At 50.3% G+C, this 20,973-nt stretch overlaps 1 protein-coding gene across 1 annotated transcript in view; it reads left to right on the forward strand.

Annotated features, from left to right (window-relative positions):
* Window positions 1-20,973, forward strand: part of Efcab8 (EF-hand calcium binding domain 8) — a 60,466-nt gene that overhangs the window by 37,739 nt on the left and 1,754 nt on the right. Inside the window, exons 17-25 of the mRNA XM_051144820.1 lie at window positions 186-413; window positions 2,227-2,297; window positions 6,202-6,406; window positions 7,729-7,911; window positions 12,698-12,919; window positions 13,420-13,578; window positions 14,748-14,916; window positions 19,692-19,824; window positions 20,370-20,565. Coding sequence (XP_051000777.1) covers window positions 186-413; window positions 2,227-2,297; window positions 6,202-6,406; window positions 7,729-7,911; window positions 12,698-12,919; window positions 13,420-13,578; window positions 14,748-14,916; window positions 19,692-19,824; window positions 20,370-20,565 — 1,566 coding nt within the window. The remainder of the gene's footprint in view (window positions 1-185; window positions 414-2,226; window positions 2,298-6,201; window positions 6,407-7,728; window positions 7,912-12,697; window positions 12,920-13,419; window positions 13,579-14,747; window positions 14,917-19,691; window positions 19,825-20,369; window positions 20,566-20,973) is intronic.

The following is a 20,973-nucleotide window of genomic DNA, read 5'->3' on the forward strand; positions in this document are numbered from 1 at the left end:
ATTTAAAAGAGAGCAGTAGCTGCAGTTTTGTGACACAGAGCCCAGGAAGGTCTGTTTTCAGGAATAGGTTGCTGAGGTGGTGGGGTGGGGTGGGGTAGGGGGCAGTTGTGGAGAGGAGGGGCCCCATGACACACTTAGGACTGCCTTGCAGTGAGTGAGGGCATCTGTGTATGCTGTGCCTACAGGTGGTGAGTGGCAGCCTACGTGGCACAGTGAGTGTGTGGGACATCACCACAGGCAAGAAGAGTCTGGATTTCATAGTGTCCGGCCTGCAGAAAACCGAGCTGACCACCATGGCGCTAGACGAGTCGGAGCGGTGTCTGCTCACAGGCTTGCGTGATGGCACAATGCAGATGTGGAATTACAACACTGGGGAATGCCTTCATACTTTCCCCAACCCGGACAAAGCAGAGGTCAGTGAGGCCTGCTGTCTGGGCTATCTCATGGGGATCCTGGGATGCACAGTGTTCTGTGTGTCTGAGAGGCTGCACAGCATGCCCAGGCTGCCTGCCTTCAAACCCGCCTGAGCCTGTGAGTCCTGTCTCTAGCGAGGAGTCCACAGGTGCCAGTGGTGAGGACAATTGTTGTTCTGCTCCCTGCAGCTTTCGGTTGTGTGTTTAGCAGTGGGGGTGTTTGAGTTGGAGGCTCCAGTGCTCACTTCTACTTGAAAGTGTATGTGAGGGGGCACAGTAAAGAAACTGGCAACATGGCTGCTCCATGATATACTTAAGGTTTTTTATTGTTGCTACGAAAGAGAGAACAGCCAGAGGACCTGGAAGAGTCCAGAGCAGAGAGAGAAAGAAGTAGACGGAATGTGGCCAGCAGACTGGACGTGGCCAGGGCGAGGGAGGTGGGAGAGTGCAAGAGAGTAGTGGAGATAGCAAGGTAGCCAGAGATAGAGCATATGGCAAAGCAAGAGAGAGCACACGACTAGGAGACAATGAGAGAGTGTAGTGAGAAGAGTTGAGTATGTGCGGGTGTGTGTATGCACATGCGTGTGCGCGCATGCATGTATGTGCACGTGCCTGTGTGCGCGTGCATGTGTGTGTACACGTGTATGCATGTGTATGTGTGTGTGTGTGTGCATGTGTGTAGGGGGAACCACACTTGCCATTATAAAGAGAACAAGTGGGTATCCAGGAGGAGGAAAACCTGGGGAGCTGAGAAGGGCTGGGATGCTAGCATGGACTTTGAAACGTATAATTGGTACTTGAGAAACTGAGGGAGCCTGGAGGCCAGCGTGGGCTTTGATATGCTGAGAGATGCCACATGTCACCATATGTCCTTTCTGCCAGCAAGGTAAGGAAAATGACTCCTTTTGGATGATAAGTTGAAACAGTGTCACAGGTTCCTGAGGAGTTCTGGCTTTCATCTATAATCGCTCCTGTAGTCTACATTGATCTCATTTCTGGACATTCAGGCAGCCCAAGACAAAGCAGTTGTTAGGGCGATAGGAATAGTCCATGGATAGGGCATAGGGCATAGGGCAGAGCCAGCGTTAAGTGCCTCTGTGGGATTTGAGCCCCCTTCCTTTAACCTGTGCAGAAAGAGTACTTGGTCAAGAAGCCAGAGGTGAGGCTGCAGGGGAGAAAGCTCAGCTGTTGGAAAAGTTTGATCCCCTCCAGCCATATCAAAAGCTGGAGGTGATGGCATCAGCTTCTAATGCCAACACTGGGGAGGTGGAGACAGACAGATCCCTGAGGTTTGCTGTGTTTCCCGACTGGCCTAATTGGTGAACTTCAGCTCCCAGTGAGAGCACCCTTTGCCCAAAACAAAATGGATAACTGAAAATCTACACTGGAAGTTGACCTCTGGCCTCCATTTGTGCATGTATGCACACATGCATGAACACACACAGGTGCACACACACACACACACAAGCATATGGACAAACATGCTCCCGCATGTGTGCACCTGCGCACCAGCAGGGGGGTTTGTATTGGTCTATCCCTCTTCTGTGATTGGACCTTAGCCTGGTTGCTCAGTTATTTGTTCTGTAAAATGGACATGGACAGCCACATTGTCTGTCTCTTTCAGATACATCATCAGGTTTGATGGTCTCTAGGTCCCTTCAGTTAGATAATTAGCTTGATGGTGGCACTGACTCTAGAAAGTTTCACCTGCGTTGAGTTTTGACTTTCCTGGTGGGTACACTTAGGAAAGCACCTGGGCTCTAAGGCATGCTGTCTGAGGTGTCTGTCGCTCCGTTTTCTCTATCTCCAACAGATTAGTGGGATTGTCCACATGAACAAAGTGTACTACACGACGGGGTGGAGTAAAAGAATCACCAACTTCACGTGAGCAGCAAGTGAGAGTGGGAGGCTCGGGCTGCCGGGTGTCTCCCCTTCTCTTGTGCTTTCCTCACCCTGAGCTGTCCTTGCAGCTGCTGCAGGTCGGGGCCACTGGTGGTGGCTCTCAGCCACTGCTCCTCCCGTACATCCACCCATCCCGTTCCCTTAGCGTGTGGTGAAGTGCTTTCTGCCTGTGATAGCCATGGCAAGAGCAGCAGTCTCCACTGTCTTGCAGCTTCTCTGTGTGGAGGGATTATGTCAGTCTCTTAGGATGCGATGCCACTGACTGGTAGCTTACACAGGGACTTATTTCCTACAGTCCTGGAGGCTTGGTAGTAGAAGTCCAAGGTCTTGGCAAGTTTGGCTTTTAGTGAAGCCTGCTTCCTGGTTCTAGAAGGCCTTTTCCTTCCTATAAACTTACCAGGCAGAAGGATTGAGGGCTCCACCCTTGGGACCTCACCACACTTGACCTCCTAATACACTCACACTGAGGGTTTGGTTTTAATACATGAATTGGAGAGAATAAAAATTAAATTCAGTCTATAGTGTTCTGCCTCTGGCTCTCTCAAATTCATGTCTTCACATGCAAAGTGCATTCCTGCAGGCTTCGGGCTCTTTCTAACATTGGTCCCCTGGAATGACTGAGCTACATAATTATCTCAGAGCTGACACCTTTCCTAAGAAACAGAATTAAGGGGGAGGGAGGGACAAGGCCGCCAACTGGTAGTGGGGAAGACCATGGCCCTGAGGTTGGCATTTGGTTAGCATCAACTGAAATGCCTAAGTCCAAAGCCTCACCTAAATGTTTAAGTTAGATGTGGATGAGACCCAGTGTACCAGTTATCCTGAGGCAAATTCTCTCTTGGCTATAAACATGTGACCTGGGCTAGTTAGGTACTTCCAGAGTCCAAAAGAAATGAGTACAGGGCAGATGATGGAGACTTGGGGGCTGGGGGTGGGGAGGAGGGGGGAAGAAGGAACAACAGATCCCAAATGGGTCTGAACGCATTGAAACAAATTTCACATCTATCATCCACCCATCATCCATCCATCCATCCATCCATGTCTGGCTCTATCTGTCTGTCTGTCTGTCTATCTATCTGCTATCATCTATCTACCTTAGTATTTGTGCCATGTCATACATGCAGAGATCAGAGGATAATTGTGGGCATCAGTTCCACCATGTGGGTTCCAGGGACTGAACTCAGGTCATCACGATTAGTGGCAAGCCGCTTTATCCGAATTATCTTAGGTCTCCTAAATACTCCTCTTTCTTGATGTTCTGCCTCCAAGGCTCCTGAGATGGAGATCCTGTTTTTCAGGAGCTGGACATGTAAGCTTCCAAACAACCTCCTTCCTTGGCTTGAGGAAAGCTGTGCCTCTTGGTGGCCCTGGGCCCAGGTGATGCCTCTGTGATGGGTCTATTCCCTGCCTGGGTCCTGTGGCTGTCTGGGGCTGGAGTCCTGAACTCATGGCTCTGCCCACTGGAATCTAGATGGTGGAAGCAACCACGCTTTCCCATCTCTGTTGGTGCAGCTTGTATCACACTACCACCCTCAGGAGCTATGGCTAAAGAACATGATACCAGAATGCGGGATGAGAGACTATAAAGTAAGGGTTGCTGAGGTCTAACCTGTACTGGTGGCCTCTTCTCTGAAACCCTTTCTCAGCAGGAAGGATAGTTCAAATGCCTAAATTGTTCTTAGAGTCATTCTTCCATTGTTTTAAGCAGGGGTTCTCAACCTTCCTAACGCTGCGAGCCTTTAATACAGTTCCTCATGTTGACCACCCCCAAAGTATAATTTTTTTGTTTCCACTTCATAACTGTAATTTGACTGCTGTTATGAATCATAGTATAAATATTTTTGGAGACAGAGGTTCACCGAAGGGATTGCGAACCACAGGTTGAGAAGCACTGGTCTTAGGGCATAGGGCCCAGCTTCGGTTAAGTGGCTGACCCACAGTAATCACCTCAGACAGCCTGGACCACACCATGGCAGGCTCATCTTTCCTTCCAGCAGATAAAGGCTGAGAAGAGAAGGTCTCAAATCTTAAGTTCTGTCCCCAACCCCTTTATGGACTGAACCGTGGCCTCATATGTGCTAGGCTAATGCTCCACTATTGGGCAGCAATCACAGGCTTTCCCCCTTTGCTCAACAATTTCATTTTAAAATCACTTCTTGTTTCCAGAATAGCACAATAAACAGGAGAAAACCATCTACACCTTTAGATATTTTTTTTTTTAGAAATCTCCTCAGTCAAACATATACGTAGTCTTATTGCTTGCAACTTGCTACAAAGCACTTGAATGTGAACACAGTTCAGCCAAGGTCTTTGGCACTTTGTACCAAGGATGGCTTTGCCTCCAGTTTCCAATAGTGGGTTCCTCATTTCTACTTGAGATATCAGAAGGGTTATTGGCAACTACATTGCTAATAGTAACTTAGGACCACTTAGGTGACATTTAAAAAGATGGGGCTGGGAGTGTAACTCAGTGGCTGAGTGTGTGCTTAGCCTGGGTCCCCTCTCCAGTTTTGGAGGAACACATTTTCTCTCTCTCTCTCTCTCTCTCTCTCTCTCTCTCTCTCTCTCTCTCTCTCTCTCTCTCTCTCTCTCTCTGTGTGTGTGTGTGTGTGTGTGTGTGTGTGTGTGTCTCCCCCTCCCCTCCATCCTTTCTTTTCTCCCTCCCTTCCTCCCTCTTTCCCTCTCCTGTAGTCAAGCTGGCCTTGAAATCCCTGGCCTTGAAATCCCTGATCCTCTTGCCTTCACCTCTCTGGGGATGGGATTACAGCCATCACCACCATGCCCAGGTTATTCAGGGCTTAGGATCGAACCCAGGGCTTCACACAGGCTAGGCAAGTACTTATCCACTGAGCTACATCCCCAGCGTGACCTTCTCTATTCCCCCCTCTTCTATGTCCTCACCTGAACCGTCCATGCTGTCACTGGGACCATCCTTGATGGCCGAGATGTGCTAACATAGGCTTTTCCTGGCCTGTGTCTTAGCACTCCTCCAGCCTCTGTCCAACTGCTCCCTCCAAAGCCACCTGCACATTTTTAGGTGTTACTGATTATTGCAGCACCTTACTCCTCTGTGTAGTTTCTACCTTAGTCTCATAGGCTGCTGTAGCATAACACCATGGAGTGGTTTACATATAAACCATGGAGATTTGTTTCTTGCACTTACCAGGGGCTGAAAGGTGCTAGGCCAAGACAGTATAGAGTCTTGTGAGAGCCTTTCTCTCATTTACAAAGGGCCATCCTCTTGCTGTAGTTTCTACAGCAAGGGAGGGGCAAAAATCTCTCTTTGGTCTCTTTGTCATACCCGTCATGAGGTATCTGTCTTCATGATCAGATGTCATCCACAAGGCTCCACTCTTCACCTAAAGATTAGGTTCTAACATAGGAATTTTGAGTGCGTACAAACACTCAGTCTCTATTAAGTCACAAGATCATTGGATTTATGAAGTGTATTGACTGCTGTGGGGAAAGAGCAGAGCCCTTGGTTAGTACTGGAAAGTGCTCTGAACAGCTGAGTCAATGAGGCCTAGATGAGAGCTGAGAATGAGGAAGCACTTGGGAGGGACCCACATTCCGGGAGGAGGGAACCAGCATGTACAAGGGTCCCTTCTGTTCCTGGAGGCCTGGAGACAGCTATCACCTTCCCTTGTTTTAACCTACGTCTTTACTCAGGCGATGATTAAGCCTCATTCGTTATTAGTAAACCTCAAAAGCAAAGTCTTTATGTGTGGTGCATAGTCGGTGCCTAGAAAATGAGGCCAGTAGGGGCTTTACACCCTGAGACCATGATGCTCTGAGTTGGCACCTGAATCCCAAAGGCTGTGGTTTCCTCCAAAAAGCATTGCATCCTGTGAGCTCTTGGGACTTCTGCCTCTGGCCATGTGCACAGGTTCCATGAGAGCAAGCCGGTACTGTCCTGCTACCACTGGCAGACCTACCACACGGAGGACATCCTGAGCATGGCCAAGTATCAGAACCAGTTCCTTGGGACCTCTTCCTACAACGGCGACATCATCTTCTGGAATACCCGCATGTTGAAGCCCATCTTGTGTTTCAATGCCTCTAAGAGCCCGTTGCCTTTGCAGCTGAGGAAGGTACAATCTTAGTGCCACGCATTCTCCTAGCTTCCTAGGCACCTTTCACTCTAATCACGATTTCTTTTTATTTTTGTTTGGGCTGTGGGACAGAATCAGGAAGTGCAAAGAGAGCACCATGGGAGCAGAGGGGAGAGATGGAAAGTTGTACTGGGGTGGGGTGGGGGTTGGTAGCGAGGCCAGTGGATGGAGGCTCTTATGAGCATCTTCATGTGACAGAGGAGAAAATGGAGGCACGAAGAGCTCAGGCACCTTTCTCAGGGGATACATCCAAGGAAGGGTAGAACTAGACCATGGCAGTCTGACTCCAGGGTCTGGTAGTGCTATGCTGTCCTTTTCAATAGATTACTTCCGCCTTGAAGGTGGCCCACTGTTAGCTTTTCATTGCTGTAACAAAACACTTGACGGACTTAACTTGGCTCACAGTTTCTGAGCTTCCAGTCTGCGATAGCAAGAGGGCCAGGACAGTCTGGGTGGCTCACATCAGGGTGACCAGGAATCAGAGAAAAGGGTACCAAGAGACATGGGCTTCCTCTCTTTGTTCCAGCTGGGCCCACATTCAGGGTTGGTCTTTCTGCCTTGAGAACACCTTCACCGACACCAATAGACTGCTTTGCTCTTCCCATGGCCCTTCGAACCCCATCAGGTTGGCAGTAGGTTCTGCCCACAGCTTCCCCAATTGAGCAGCAATCTCACACCAGGCTCCCCAGGCTAATGATTAGGGATGTAGGAAACTGGCACAGTCTCTAAAATTGCTACATTTTAGCAGTCTCCACATTGCTATGTGGTAGCAGGGTCTCTAAATTGCTACATTGTAGCACGGTCTGTACATTGCTAAGTTGTAGCACAGTCTCTCCATTGCTCCATCATAGCTGCCTAAAGCTGGAATGGGGCTAGAGATCACCTCCTCCAGTGGGTAGAGGTCACCTATTCATATGTATGCTGATGGGTGGAAACTCCTGCAAAGCTCTGGGTCGGGGAGTGGGGGTGGGGTGGGGGGGGCTCTAATAAGTACTACATCCCCCAAACAGCTCAGTGTTTTATCTATTTTATACTGTGGGCTCACCCAAGATTAAAAGTGACTAAGGTAATGTTCAGAAACCACTGTTCATGTTTCAGATGGGGACATTTAATTTCTCTTAGGAGCTGTGCCCTGCCCAGGGCATTAGTAGTAGGCCCAGGGTGTGTTTATAAGCTTTCCTCTGAGGCCGCTCAAGGCATAAGGTTTCTGGGAGGCAATGCTGGGTTCCCTGTAGGGCTGGGGACCTCTGCACTGGTTTGTGGTGGTTGTGTCTCTGGAGTTGCCCACTCTCTCTGCATAGGTGAAAGACTCAGAGGAATGCGCACCCAAAGGCAAGGTCTTTCCAGGCAGCAAAAGGCAGAAGCCGGCACAGAAGTCCTGCAAGAGGTCTGTTGTCTCCACTATGAGGAAGAGGCTGATAGCAACGCCCCCTGTGATGAAACACCAGCGAGACTCAGAGCGAGAAAAGAGTGCGACTCAGCAGGTGGGAGAGAGCCCATCCCTCCTGCACCTAAAGGCCTGCTCACTTTTTCTGAGCATGTTTCGGAGAGGCAGGCAGCGGGCAGGAGACCTCTCTGCTTTGATTCCACTGTGGCTGACCCACTTTGCTTACTCAGGCCTGGGGATGGCCCCTTCCTAGAGCATCTCCCAGACCAGGTCTAAGAGTTGAAAGCTTAGGGATAGAACCCACAGGGCACTGAATTCTAGAGCCTAAATGGAATGATAGGGGCTTCCTGGTCCTGGCCCAGGGGCGAACTGTCGGGGGCCCCAAATGCCACCTGTGAAGAGCCTAAGCTGCAGTACAGACGAACAAGGTGTAGTGAGATGACGGCCTTGACCTCCGAACCCTGAAGGCTCAGGATTGATTGACAGCTCTGGTTTTTAGGATGTGGGATGGGAGCAAGGCCTGAAGGAGGGTAACTGACCTTGGGCTTGTGGGAGTGATGACTTTATCCCAACACTAAGTACAGGAGGCTCTCAGTGCAGGGGCAGAGGGATGGAGGAGGCAGTCTAGTTGCTTCTGCAGACCTCAGCTGAGGCCTGAGGCTCGAACGAGACACCAGCTTCCCCAGTTCCAGGTGTGGCGCCCTCAGGGTCCACTGATGTGAAGTAAGTTGTCCTGTGGGATGCAGGGGCCTTATAGCCCTATGAGATGTACCATGCTGAGATGCGCTGACAAGTCATGGTGCTCTGCGACTCAGGCACTTCAGGGTGCTTGGGGAATCAGGAAAGTGAACAACCCACGTTCCTGTCAGACACTGGGCCATCTTTGACTGATGAGTTTAGGCCTCTGCACGCGTAGCTTGAGAAGGATGGATGTTAGGCGGCTCTAGCTTCCCTTCCAGGACAAAGGAAGGGTTCACCCTAAGGCAACTTGAGTCTCTGCCCTATAAAGAAGAATTGCTGCTCACTTAGAACGGACATCCTCTGCTCTCAGAGTGTTCTAAGGCCCAACCAGATATCCCACTGGTCTTTTTGCAGGGTTGGTTTTCTTTGACTGTTTTTTATACCCCACCTCTGATCCCTTTGGTCTACAGGAGGCTACCTGGGAGGCCATTTTTTATTTTATTTTATATTTTTAGAAACCTCTGAGTGCTCACACACCCGACAAGCCACCACCTCACAAAGACACTCTAAAGGAAAAGGAAGAATTCTGGAAGAAGATACTGCTGCACTCCAATGTTTCAGTGGAGAAGGTGAGCTGTGTTCAGTAGGGCCATGGGCCATCAGGTGTTTGCCACTTGGCTTGTGCAGCGCTGAGGAGCGCACCCAGGGTTCACACATGCTAGGTAGGCACTCTGCCGAAGGAACTAATATGATTTTTTTTTTTATTACTGTGTATATGCTTGTCTGCACGTTTATATGTGCACATCCACGAAGGTGCCCAGAGACCCAGGAGAGTGCACTGGATCTCCTGAGGACAGACTTCCAGTGGCTGTGAGCTGTCCTGTCTTATTTTGAAAGGGCCCAAGGAAGACCTGTCAGCCTCTTGTGGCTGAGAACTTACTGGAGCCTGGGATCCCAATGTCAACACAGCATCTCCTTCCCCAGTGAGAGGGGACCATGTTTGGGGGTTGAGGGGCTTGAGGGATCTGAGACAGAATACATCAGAAATGGTGCTGGTTATCTATGCTTCTTAATCATGTGCACCCGGCCTAGTCCTGCCCAAAGCCAGCCTCCTGACTGCACACACCCCCAGCACCAGCTGCATATCAGTCCTGTGCCCTAGCTTGGCCCACAATTCATGGAATGTTGCCATAAGCCTGCACATTCTCCTCTCTGGCTGTTCTGCCTCCCTAGTGCTGGCAGTGAAGGATGAGAAGGAAGGAAGCCTCAGTTTCTCCCAGTTCAGAAGTGAGACACATTTGTGGTGTGAATGATGGTGAGTCTTGTCCGACATCCTCTTACAGCTTCCATGGGCACCCACATTCACGTGCATCTCACACACACACACACACACACACACACACACATCTTAAAAAAAACATTCTGTAAAAAACTCAGGCACGTTGGACTTCCTTTATTTGAATTTTTTCCTATGCTTCTATGCTGTATATACATGTTTGATCTTATCTCAGAAACTAGCAATATCTTCTCACTACAGTAGAAACTTAATAGTAAGCTTTCCCATCCAATGCCTACCCCTGAGGGTGGCACTTTCCTTCCCCTGGTCTTGGGACACTTTTGCCCCCCTGCCCCCCCCCCCCCCGCCAACTACCAGAACCACAGGCCTGGAAGTTTCAAGTGTGCACCCAAGATAAAGATTTTTCCCCCTAAGCTCCTTAACTTTACCATCTGTCTGCCCCAGCAGACTTTCACTTTCAAAACCAAAGTAAGCATTTGAAATTGTAGTTTACTACTCATTAAAAAAAAAATATGACTGTATTCAGTGGACATCCTTTTCTGTCAGAACTCACTTCATTATCAACTTCATTTCCTTCCACTGGTTTTGTGTGAAGAATGAGCCAGGTTTTTGTTTAGTTTTGTTTCTGTCTGAAGCTTTGAGAATCATCTTGTAGGGCAGTTGCACACCAGGTCTAGGAGTGCAGGGTTAAAGACCTCTGCCGCCTGTTATATGGTTAAGGGTGTAGATATGAGAGAAAAGGAATAATCAGAGGAAGAGTTCAGAGCAGAGAGAGAGAAAGAAGCAGAACGGACATGGCCAGGGCTAGGGACACAAGAGACTGGGAGAGAACAGCAGAGATAGCGACATAGCAAGAGGCAGAGAACAGGACACAGCCGGAGAGAGTAAGAGGGCAGGAGAGAGTAAGTGGGAGTAAGAGAGAGACAGAGTTCGTGTGAAAGTCATACCCCACTCTCCACTCAACTGTGGAGAATTTTCTGTCCATTGGCTAGATCTGGGTAGAGGTTTAAAGTTTACTGCCTGTATTGTCCTTGGCTGGTGCCTTAGTTTGAGCGGGACCCCTGGGCCCAAATCTGTCTATCATAATGTTCTACTTGTAGGTTTCTAGGACCCTCTGGATCCTTCTACTTTGCTATTTTCCCGTGTTTCTCTCATGCCCCCTGGAGGGGGAGACCTGGTGGCACTAAGAGGAAGGATAGCAGGTTACCAAGAAGAGACTTGATACCCTATGAGCATATACAGGGGGAGGAAATCCCCCTTAGGAACAGTCATAGGGGAGAGGAATAAGGGGAAAATGGGAGGGAGGGAAGAATGGGAGGATACAAGGGATGGGATAACCATTGAGATGTAACAAGAATAAATTAATAAAAAATTAAAAAAAAGAGATAGACAGAGAGGGCAGCGAGAATAGCTGTAGCTATAGGAAGGCTGAGCAGCTGCGGGAGGGAAGCCTATGAGCTGGAGAGACTTTGGGGTAGAGGAGGAGCTGAGAAGAGCTGGGATGCTAGCATGGATTTTGACATGTATAACTGGTACTTGAGAAACTGAGGGAGCCTGGAGGCCAGCGTGGGCTTTGATACGCTGAGAGGTGTCACAGGTTGCCATATGTCCCTTCTGCCAGCAAGGTAAGAAAAATGGCTCCTTTTGGGAGATAGGTGGAAATGGTGTCACAGGCTCCTGAGGAGTGCTGGCTTTCATCCAACCACCAGGAATCCTCCAGTCCAGGTTAATAAGCTCTTTCCGGATATCTGCACAGCCGGGAGACCCATCATCCCAGCTTCTTGTTGATGATAAGGACCACTGCAGTCTCTTCTGAAGCTGCTTTTCAGCTGGGCAGGTCACTATGGTGATCCAGGAAGGCTGCAATGTGGGTCAAAGTCTGGGAGGGAGTAGGAGCTAGATGCCCCAGGGAGACCAAAGAAGAGCCTTGAAGTCAGCCCCTAAAGGCTACAGTTTGTAAGCCAGTCCTCTGCCACACACTGGCTTTCAGCAAGTCCAGGGCTTGCCAGCTCTGCAGGACCACTTGGGGTTCATAATGAGGTGCTGGCCATTTTGGAGCGGTTTGCAGGGCCACAGTTGATTTGCTGGATGGTGTCTATCAGCTGAGTGAAAGTCGGCTGGGGCAGACGAGGGACTGATGGTAAAGTTAAGGAGCTTAGGGGGAAAATCTTTATCTTGAGTGCATACTTGAAACTTCCAGGTCTGTGGTTCTGGTAGTGGGCGGGATGGGGGGGCGGGCATGCAAAGGTGTCCCAAGACCAGGGGAAGGAAAGTGCCCACCCTCAGGGGTAGTCAGTGGGCAGGAAAGCTTAATATAAGCTTCTAGTATAATGAGAAGATATTGCTAGTTTCTGAGATAAGATCAAACATTCAAGGTCCTAGGCTGGTGAGATGGCTCAGCGGGCAAACGTGCTTGCCACGCAAGCCTGACAGCTGGAATTCATTCCCAGGATCCCAACGTGGTGGGTGGAAGGAGACAACTGACTCCACCGTGGTATCCTCTGACACCCGCATGTACATTTGCTGTAAATACATTTAGGAGAGAATGAGTTTCTTCTCTGTGTCACACTGAGAGAGTAATAGGACTTGGACAACTTGAGATGAACGAGGCAAACTCATGTGTCTTCTTCCAGTAACCATTTGCTGGTCAGACACTATGGTACCAGAAGCCACTGTCATCGCTGAGGGTAAGGCAGTGATTGACGGCAACCAAAGATACATTCCCTGCCTTCAAACAGCTCACAGACCAGTATGTTGTTTCCTAGTTCCTGCCAGGATGAAAGTAGCATCTTGGGAGAGTGGGGCATCAGTTGGGTTTGGTGACTCGTGTGGGTCCATTAGTGATGTGTAAGAGTGGCCAGAAGAAGCCAGGCAGTGCTGAGGCAGGCCAACCTCTCTCCTACAGATCATTTTCCTGCAGACCAGGCCTCGCCTGCCACACACAGCTGCCATGCTGACAAGCTGTGCTGATGGCTTCATCTACGCCTGGTCCATCCACGGGAACGGAGGTCTGCTGGGGAAGTTCCCTGTGGACCTCGACGAGAATGGGGAAGTTGTTGTGGGTGCCATGGCTACTGATGAGAACGACTGGATCCTCCTCACAGGGGACAGTAAAGGCATCATCAAGGTGAGGAGGCAGCCCAGCTCCTGGCCATCTCTGTACTGCACATGGCCCTGCTGGGGACTGGTTTCACTAGGGAACCTGGTGGGGACAAGATGAGTGACTTAGGAGTCTCCTTCTCTGCCATGGCCAGTGAAATGAAGCAGACCTTGTTGGAAGGCCTTCTCCAAGCCCTCACCCCGACCCCCAGGGATCCTGTTACCCACCGTTGTGACTGCGCATGTGTCATCTGTGAACAGCTGTCTCGTGGATGATTCTGTGCTCTGTAATGAGACAGGGGGCAGGACTGCCTCGTCCATCTAAGCCCCTCAAAACCCCTCTGCCTGCTTGCGCAAGGGCTCTGGCCTAGATCACCCTGTGGGGCCCCTCTATGGTGAATGGTTGTTTGTCCCAAAGGTGTAAGAATGAGCCACCCTGAAGCGCAGAGGGACAGTGTCGGGGGAACTCACGCCTGCTCTAGGCTTGGGGCAGGGGTGCGAGGCCACTGACTCACACTTTGCACCTAGATTTGGGACATCAAGGATTACTGCTTATTTACTGGTCAGAAACCACTCCAACACAGTGGGATCAAGATCTCCACCGAAGCAGAGAATAAATTCCGCTTCTTAATCCCTAAAAAACTCCAGATTCGCTCCGTGTACTACATCCCGCAGAAGGAGGAGGAGGTAGGAAGATGGCAGGAGGGTGGCCTGGGCAAGTGCTGCCAGGGCCCACTAAAGAGGGAACTTATCACTCCTGCTTATTGCAGAATAAATGTCCCTTCCTCAGTCTTGTTTTATCTCCAAATGGTTGGGACTGGGGAGATGGCTCAGTGGATACAGCGCTTGCTGCCCAAGTGTGAGAACTGGAGTTTGAGTCCCTAGGACCCATCTAACAGCTGGGCAGGATGGCGTGGGCTAGAGACCGGGGCAAGCTGGCTAGCTAGCCCAGCTGGGATTGGCAAACTCTGGGTTCAGCAAGAGATCCCAAGAAATCAAAGAGGACATCCAAGGTCAGCTTCAGGCCACCATGCGTGTCATGTACGTGCATGTGTTCACCCAGACGCAGGCAAACACACATATACACATGAATACCACATACACACACTCATGCAACACACACGTACACGCACACACACACACACACACACACACGCACACACACACACACACACACGGTCTTGGTCACTTCTCAGTTACACAGAGTTATTTTCTCTCAGTGTAACATCTTTCCTAGTGGAATGCCAGCTATGTCACCAGCCACCCCTTACAGTCTGTTCTTCCAGCGCTTGGGCTGAAAAGAGAAGGTGTGTGGGTTTATGTTCTGGTCCCATCACGTTCTAGCTCTGTGGCCTCAGGCTGGTTTCTAAATATCTCTTGATCCTCTCTTCACAGTAAAGTGGTGAACATGCCCTACGGTCTTTAAGATCATGAGGTTCCATGACGTGGTCTGTGTAGAAGCTCTCAGCAGAGTAAATGGAAAATGACTCCGTTGGCTTTGACAAAGGGGCCCATGAGGCCAGGGAAGTGCTTAGACCTACCAGATGTCAGGCTAATGCCAACTGCCCAGAGCTAGCTCATTGGCTGGTGTCCAAGTGCCCTTCCCTGGACTCTGCTGCTCTGGGTCCTAGGTACCTGCTCAGGCCGTGGTTTTCAACCTTCCCAACACTGTGGCCCTTTGATACAGTGCCTCATGCTGTGGTGACCCAGAGCCATAAGATTACTTTGTAGCCACTTCATAACTGTAATTTTGCTACTGTTATGAATTATAATGTAAATATTTAACATGTAGGCTAGTTGATACAAGGAGTCTGTGTGACAGCATGGTGTAAGTCATCCTCTGCTGCCCCCTACAGGTTGTGGAGGGCCAGACCATTTCTCTGGTTCCCCCAGCACTTCTGATTACCTGGACTAGCCACTCGGAGAACATAGGAGATATCTTGTATATTGACGCCTACCAGCTGATTGTCAGTGCTGGTGACGACCAGGACCTCAAGGCTTGGAAACTCTCTGGTGAAAGCAAAGGTATAGTTGCTGGCGACCCATGGTCTTTCCTGTCTCTGTCCCTGACAAGCGCACCTGGCATTACCCTGATGCCCTGTGGGGAGGAAGGTCTCACAGCTGCACATAAAATCTTGTAAGATGTGAACCTGTCCAACTGGCCACTTACCCATCAACCATCCTTCCCGCGTTCACTCATCCATCCATATTTGCTTGCCTTGGTGAGCTTTAGGAAATTTTATATCTGGTAAGGTCTGATCTTTTCTATTAAGAAAATAAGCATTAGCCAGGTGGTAGAGGCACACACCTTTAATCTCAGCACCTTGGAGACAGAGGCAGGCAGAGCTCTGTGAGTTCAAGGCCAGCCTGGTCTACAGGACAGTCAGGGCCACACAGGGAAATCCTGTCTCAAAAACAAAATCAAACCACAACAAAACACAAAGCCAAACTCCCAAGGAAATAAGCATAGTCCTGGTGTTATATACAAAGAAAAGCTCATGAGCTCAAAAAGTCCCAGTTTGAATTTCCAGAGTGTGCATATATCTACCTGTACAGACCACACTGGGAAGCAGACACCCCGGGGTGCCCCCCATCACCTTGGCTGCCACCAGCCTTTCTGTAGGAGACATACCAACAATTAAAACACGGTTGAGAAACCCCACCTATTTATTAGGGGAGGCATGTGGCACGGGATGCATGCAGAGGTCAGGACAATTGTGGGAGGTGGTTCTCTCCTCCCACTGTGTGTGTCCCTGGGGTGGAACTCAGATTGGCAGGCTCGGTGGCAAGTGTCTTTGCCCACTGAGCCAGCTGGCCAGGCCCTGGCATTCCCCCCGCCCCTTTTTCTCTATATGTGTATGTATGGTATATGTACAGGTTTTGTACAGGTGTGTGCACGTGTGTTTGTTGAGTACACAAGCATGTCTTGGCCAGCGATCTGCATCGGATGTCTTCTTCACTTGCTCTCCACCCTATTTTTCAGACAGGGTCTCTCCCTGGACCTGGGGCTCACTGATTCGGCTAAGGCAGCTGGACAGTGAGCTCCAGGGATTCGCCACTCTCCATGGCCCAGCGCGGGGCATAGGTGTGCACAGCTGCACTGGGTGTTTATTGTGAGTGGGGGGGGGGCAGGGGATGTGAACTTAGTCTTCAGGACTCTGTAGCAAGTGCTTCACCAGCTGAGCAGTCTCTTTGACTCCTGCACTGTGTTTTGGTTTCTTTGGCTTTAATGACAGCGTTTCCCTATGACAGCCCAGGCTGGCCTCAGACTCTCCATCCTTTTGCCGTGTCCTACCAAATGCTGGGTCCCAGGTGGGTACCACTATTCTTGGCCTGGCTTCTAAACTCACAGGTTGTTTCTGAACTTTGTATATACGGGATCACATTTTCTTTGTTTCTGTTTTCCCCTTTAAACTCTCTGGCTGTGAAATTCATCCACAGTGAACGCTGTTCTTCACCCATGTTGCTCTTTCTAGCTTTTCACACGATCAAGAACAGCTCCCCTGCTCTTACTTCTCCCCCTTTCTCCCTGTCTCTCTCTCTAGGGTACCCTCCTCCCCCTCTCCTTCTCTCCCCACGCTCATAGAACAAACCTCATCTAATATGAAAGAAAAATGAATAATACTCGTATAAATACTCTTGTACCTGCTTTTGTTATAAACAAACATATACATTTCTGTTTGGCATATGTCTAGAGATGACCCCTAACTAAGCATATATGTAATGTACATTCCTCAGTTTCAGTTAATATCGCTGCGGTCTTCTGAAGTGCTTCCCGATATCCACTCTTTCCCCAGCCAAGTGTAAAGCTCTCTTGGTCCCAGCACTTGGCTGCGTAGCTACACTTCCTCAGATCTCTGAGCTCTGTCATCTTGCAGTGTCTCCCTTCTCAGTGCCGGGGCTCTGCTGTCTGTTTCCATGAGCCTGACTATTTTAGACACAAGGTTGGGCAGTTTGCCCATTGTCTGGCTCATTTCATTGAGCTTTACATTTTCAAGGCCCATCCTCACTGTCATAGCCAGGGAGTTCCCTCTTTGCTGAGGCTGGAGAGTGTCCGTTTTGGCCATATTGTCTGGTCCATCTTTAGTTGTTTCCATATTTTGGCCACTGGCAGTAATGCAGCACTGACATCTGGGAGTTGGGAGCAAATGATCTGGTTTCCAGTGTGTGTGTGTGTGTGTGTGTGTGTGTGTGCGTGTGCAGTGTGTGAGTGCATGCAGTGTGTGTATGCTGTGTGTATGTGCAGTATTGTGCAATGGGTGTGTACAGTGTGTGCGCGTGCAGTGTGTGTGCATTAGCAGTGTATATGTGTGTGTGCAGTCTCTGTGTGCTGTGTGTGCTCACAGTGTATATATGCTGTGTGTATGTGCAGTGTTGTGCAATGTGTGTGTGCAGTGTGTGTGTGCAGTGTGTGTGTGAAGTGTGTGTGTGCAGTGTGTGTGTGCATACAGTGTGTGTATACAATGTGTGTGCGTGCATACAGTGTGTGTGTGTGTGTGTGTGTGTGTGTGTGTGTGTGTGTGTAAATGGGTCTTACTGTGCAAGGTCTTACTGTGTAAGCTACATTGGCCCCAAATTTGCAATTCTCCTGCCTCTGTCTCCCAAATGGCTTAACCACATGCTTTCAATTCTCTTAGGAAAATAACCAGAGGGGAGTCCCAGCATCAGTTCCGAGGAACGCACACCAGGTTTCCACCATTTGCGTGCTCTGATAACAGCCCTGCCAGTGAGTGTGAGGTGTGTTCTGATCCCCGTGTAGAGGTGCGGAGCAGCTCTGCAGAGCCCGCTGGCCACTTGCATGTCTCGATTGGATACATGGCTGTTCAAGTCCTCTGTCTACTTTAAATTGGCTCTTTCTGCTGTCAGGCTGAGTGTTAGTGGTTAGCCTGTGTTAGACATACTGTGAGGGACTTTTCCCTCTCAATCCATAGGTCGCCTCTAACCTGCCCAGGGGCTTTTAGTTGCATGTAATCCTGCTTTTTTAGAGCTCCGCTTCTCTATTTTTGCCTATGTTGTTAGTACTTCTGGTGTTCTGGCCAAGAAGCCATTGCTAATACCAATATTTACAGACTTCCCCTGTTTTCTTGGCTTGTAAAGATAGATTCTGGTGTGTTGTGTGTGTTTGTGAGTGTGCACATGTGAGTGCATGCACAGGGAGGCCAGATATCTTTTGAATCAGATCCTCTCATTGACCTGATGCTTCTCAACTTGGCTAAGGCAGCTGGCCAGCAAACCCCGGGGATCTGCCTGCCTCAGTCTCCCCAGTCCTGGGAGGATCTAGCCTCACACCTTTCTGCAGTGGTTGAACTGCAGGATTGAACTCGGGTGCCTGTGGTTATGCGGTGGACACTGACTTTATTATTGAGGACATCTCCGTGAGCAGGCAGAGGGCTTTTGCATATCCGTTCACCAGAGATATTGGCCAGTAGCTTTCTTTTGGTGACATCATTGTCTGGCTCTGGTATTGGCGATGCTGGCTACATGAGTTTCTTAGACTATTTCGCCATCTTCCTGTTCTCCCTGCATAGAGTTAGGGGACCAGCCTGCCCCAGGACAGGGGTCATGGAGGATACTTTGAGATAAGTATGCTTGAGCTATAACTAGGGTTGGTGTTACACAGCTGGGGGTGGGCACCCCTGCTTCCAAAGCCAGCTTCTTAGTGAGCGCAGAACAACAGTTCACCAACGTACATTTCAAAAACAGAGCACAGTAGGGGTTTTCTGGACGTTGTGTAAACGACCTGTGAAGACTGGAGTTGGCATCATTTCCCCTGAGCATGTGTCTTCTCACTCCCCGGAGCTGGATCTGAGCTGGCGGGCCTGAAAAGCAGATTCAGCCAGACTCAGTTGGCCTTCTCCTTGGGTATGCCAAAGCGGATTTGGCTGGCCTTCTTCTTGGGGGACCCTCTCTCTTAGTCTCATTCTAGTCCAACCCTCCACCTCCTAGCGCTTCCAGTGCTCAGTGCACGCCTCACAGGACTCTGTGCATTAAGGACTGAGATCCAGTCCTGTCTGCTGCAGCTGCCAAGAGCTGACTCAGCTGCCCCGCAGCTGCATCCTTCTGTCGAGGCCAAGCTTGCTTCTCCACAGCTTAGACCCACACCAGGAACGCCTGGAGAAGAAAGTGACTACCAGCCTAGTGTTTCTTACAAAGATTTTCCTGTCTCTCATTTTATTTGCTCTCATATTTGTTGCTATAACTCTTTGACAATTTCTTCAAAATGGGACTCTATAGCCTGTATCTTTTCTTTCTCTTAATTTCATAACTCCACAGCAAGGAGAATGGCCTGCTTTTGTTTATTTATTTATTTGTTGTGTGTGTCGGGGAGGGGTGCTTTCACACGTGGCATGGCATGCCTGTGCCACCGCGCACACACGGTGGACAGAACTCAGAGAATTTGGTTCTCTCTCTACCATATCAGTTCTGGGGCTGAGCTGGCTTCCATGTCAGGACCCGAGCGGGGCTCTGACTTCTCTCTCTCCTGCTGCACCCCAGATCTCACCCAGGCAGGTCCCGACCATTTTATGTCCTTGTCATTTCACACCTGAGCTGCTGGGAGCCAGGCTGAGGCTCTCGCGATAGTGCTCTTCCCATGTCAACCTACACATAGCCCAGGACACTTTCCGCCTAAGCTCAGGTGCCTCCCGGGACTGGAGCCTGGCAAGTCTAGGGTTCGATGTATCACCGGCGTGATTCCTGGCACGTGGCAGGCACTCAAGGTTTGCGTGCGTGGGTGAGGTGGAGGAGCAGGGCAGTGGGTTCAGGGTCCTGGTTCTGAACAGGGCCTGGTCACATGACAGGAACATTTGGCTTGAATACTTGGAAGAAACTTCAGGAGGCCAAAATGGTGGCCAATCTGGAACAGGAGGCAGTTTTGAAGGAGAAGAGTGACTCTTCCGGCCACCCTCTCAAGAGCTCCTTCCTGGAGCTGCAGTGAGTCGCTACAGCCAACAGGGGCTCCCTGCTCCCAGAAGCCTCTCTCTGGGGTGGGGGTGGGGGGAGGAGAGAAGCTTAGGATCCACAGGCAACCTGTGGCTCAGTTCAGCCGCCTCAGTGGGACTGAGCAGTCAGGAAGAGCTGCACAGACAGAGCCCTGCAGGGTGGCAGTGATACCTGGAGAGTTCATTGCCACATCGCCAGGGGCTGCCTAACCCTGCGCGCAAGGCTGTGTTCCTGAGCAGACACCTGTGACGCATGCGGCAGAGAGGGCTGTTCCTCCAGCTGTTGTTTCTCCTCTGGGTTCCTTCCTGCCCACTCCACGCACTCCATCCTTATTTCTCAAATTTCAAATAATTTCAGTTTCTTCAATTTTTTTTCCTTTTAATTATTGCCAAGGATAGTGGCACACACCTTTAATCCCAGCAGTCGGGAGACAGAGGCCTGAGTGTGGCGGAGGGGAGATGGGGCGGGGGGGGGGGGGGGGAGGGTTGGGGGGGGGGGGATGGGAAGGAGCACGCTGTGAAGGAAGCCTCTCACAGCAAGGAACTGGCTGAAGCCCTGGAGTTCCAGCGGCGCGAGCAGGCAGCGCTGATGGCTCTCCTGCACGGGAAAGCAGAGAAGGAAGCTGAGGCGCGGGCCAAGCTGCACCAGATGTCGCTCATATCCCCATGGACCAGGGACCATTCCGTGGAAGACATTGAAGAGAGCTGGAATCAATGGGCCAAGGACAAGCAGGTGCGGACAGTTGGGGAAGAGAAAGTGGCACCATCCTCGGGACATAGCAAACCAGGGTTCACCTGAAAGAGGGGGTGCGAATTGGAAGAGACAGAGACACGTGGGATATGAGGCCAAGGTGGATTCTGATCAAGGCCCACTTTATTAAAAGCGAGTACGGTGAGTGGAGAGTGGGGTATGACTTTCACACGAACTCTGGTGCCTCTTATTTGACCATGACCCCTGGAGGGGGAGACCTGGTGGCACTCAGAGGAAGAATAACAGGCTACCAAGAAGAGACTTGATACCCTATGAGCATATCCAGGGGGAGGAGGTCCCCCTCAGGAACAGTCATAGGGGAGGGGAGTAAGGGGAAAATGGGAGGGAGGGAAGAATGGGAGGATACAAGGGATGGGATAACCATTGAGA

Source organism: Acomys russatus, chromosome 4 (assembly GCF_903995435.1).
Source record: "Acomys russatus chromosome 4, mAcoRus1.1, whole genome shotgun sequence".
NCBI lineage: Eukaryota > Metazoa > Chordata > Mammalia > Rodentia > Muridae > Acomys > Acomys russatus.